At 54.4% G+C, this 1906-nt stretch overlaps 1 protein-coding gene across 1 annotated transcript in view; it reads left to right on the forward strand.

Annotated features, from left to right (window-relative positions):
- The window catches only part of CD320 (CD320 molecule), a 5512-nt gene extending 4847 nt beyond the window's left edge, over window positions 1-665 (forward strand). Inside the window, exons 6-7 of the mRNA XM_015563217.1 lie at window positions 8-57; window positions 233-665. Of these exons, the coding sequence (XP_015418703.1) occupies window positions 8-57; window positions 233-360 (178 nt within the window). The 3' untranslated portion in view covers window positions 361-665. The remainder of the gene's footprint in view (window positions 1-7; window positions 58-232) is intronic.
- The last annotated feature ends 1241 nt before the right edge of the window (window positions 666-1906 follow it).

Below are 1906 nucleotides of genomic sequence, written 5' to 3' on the forward strand. Positions count from 1 at the left end.
GAACCAGGACAGTCCAGTCTGGAAATCGAAGTGCCTATGGGGTTATTGCAGCTGCTGGTATGATGCACAGGCCCTCCCACTTCTACTTCCCTGGGCCTGGGGCAGCTGTTTCTAGGAGCTCGGGCTTGGGGAGGGGACAGGCTGCAGACCCCAGTCCCCATGCATTAGGATGTTTGTGGGTGTGGGGGCTCCTTGCATTCCCTCACCCAATCCATCTGTCTGTTCCCCACAGTGGTGCTAAGTGCAGGTTTGGTTGCCGCCACTCTGCTTGTGTTGTCCCGGCTCCTGTACCCGCCAGGGCTGCTGGTGGTCATGAAGGAGTCCCTGCTGCTGCCAGAGAGGAAGACCTCACCACTCTGAGGATGAGCTCTTGCCATCATGTTGCTGGCGCCCTGAGTGTGGCATCTGTGGGGACATGCATGTGGCTGCTGGCACACCAGGCCTCAGATGTGGGTTCTTCTGACCATAGTCCTGCAGACCTGAGTTCCTGTGGACTTGACCCTGGAGACTGGATGTGCCTGACCCAGCCCCTGAATGTGGAGAGCCTGGATCGGAACATGCCCCACCTGGGGTTGGCCCCAGGCCGCTCCAGGGTGGCCTGTGCATAGACACTGCTCCTGCCCTGCCCCGTCAGAGGGTGGTGATTAAAGTTATTTTGCACCATCTGCCTGCTTGTGGGCCTCTGTCTCCCTCTGCACAGGCAGTCTGGGCAGCAGCCCACCTCTGTGGCCATTCTGTTTCTTGCTTCCTGGGACCCAGAGCAGGGGTGGTTGGGCAGTCTGCATTACCCACAGGCTTCAAGGAGAGCAGAGCTTGGGCATTGCCTCCTGGAGTCCAGAGGATCCCTGGCTGCCTCTTTGAAATGGAGGCTGGTTTCTGCTCCAACGCATTTTAAAATGTAGGTTTTATTATCCAGGTATGATGAGGCCAACAGATCAGGAGAGGGCACGTTGTCCTTGGCTGGTGTGGCTCAAAGGTTGAGCCTTGACCTATGAATCAGGAGATCATGGTTTGATTCCCAGTTGGCACATGCCTAGGTTGCAGGCTCAATCCCCAGTAGGGGACATGCAGGAGGTGGCTGATCAATGGTTATCTCTCATTGAGGTTCCTATCTCTTTTTTCCTGTCTGAAATCAATAAAAAAAGAAAAGACACATTGTGTCCTGTCCACTGTTTTACCAGTGGTTAGAGCATTGGCCCGTACACCAAAAGGTTGTGGGTTTGATTCTCGGTCAAGGGCACATACCTGGGTTACAGGTTCAATCCCTGGCCCTGGTCAGGGTAGAGCAGGAGGCAACCAATCGATATGTCTCTTTCACATTGATGTTTCCCCCTCTCCCCCTCCCACTCTCCAAAAATCAGTGGAAAAAATATCCTTGAGTGAGGATTAACAAAGAAAAGAAATATAACTCCCTAAGAGGAGGGGCCCACCTCTGCAGTCAGGAGGCAGAGGGTAGGAGAGAAAGGGGCCAGAGCCTTGATGGTGGTTCCCACCAGAGGAATGAGTGAGGCAGGGTTAGCAGGCTTGGACTGCTAGTTTGAATAGTTTCAGTGGGCTCGGCACAGGCACTGTCTATTTTGCGTCAGCCTGTTGACAGTGACGCACGAGCTAGGAAGGCCTGAGAGACACCTGGGTCTTGTGTGCTATCTCAACACATTTCCCTGACCAGAGCCAGAGTTGTGGCTTGCCTGGCCCTTGTTCTTAGTATGATCCCAGGATGCACCTCAGCAGCAACCACCAGGGAACTTGAAGGAACAAGATTTATTACTCATGGGTCCTGGAGCTTACATGGCAGGCTCAGGCCACTCGGCGTGATTGGGGAGTGAGGGATGGCATGGACCTGGGGGTTCTGCCTTTATTAGGGACGGAGGGTGAGTCATCTAGGGTTGCCTGGGTTCTTTGTTGG

The sequence above is a fragment of the Myotis davidii genome, unplaced genomic scaffold (assembly GCF_000327345.1).
Source record: "Myotis davidii unplaced genomic scaffold, ASM32734v1 scaffold479, whole genome shotgun sequence".
Taxonomy (NCBI): domain Eukaryota; kingdom Metazoa; phylum Chordata; class Mammalia; order Chiroptera; family Vespertilionidae; genus Myotis; species Myotis davidii.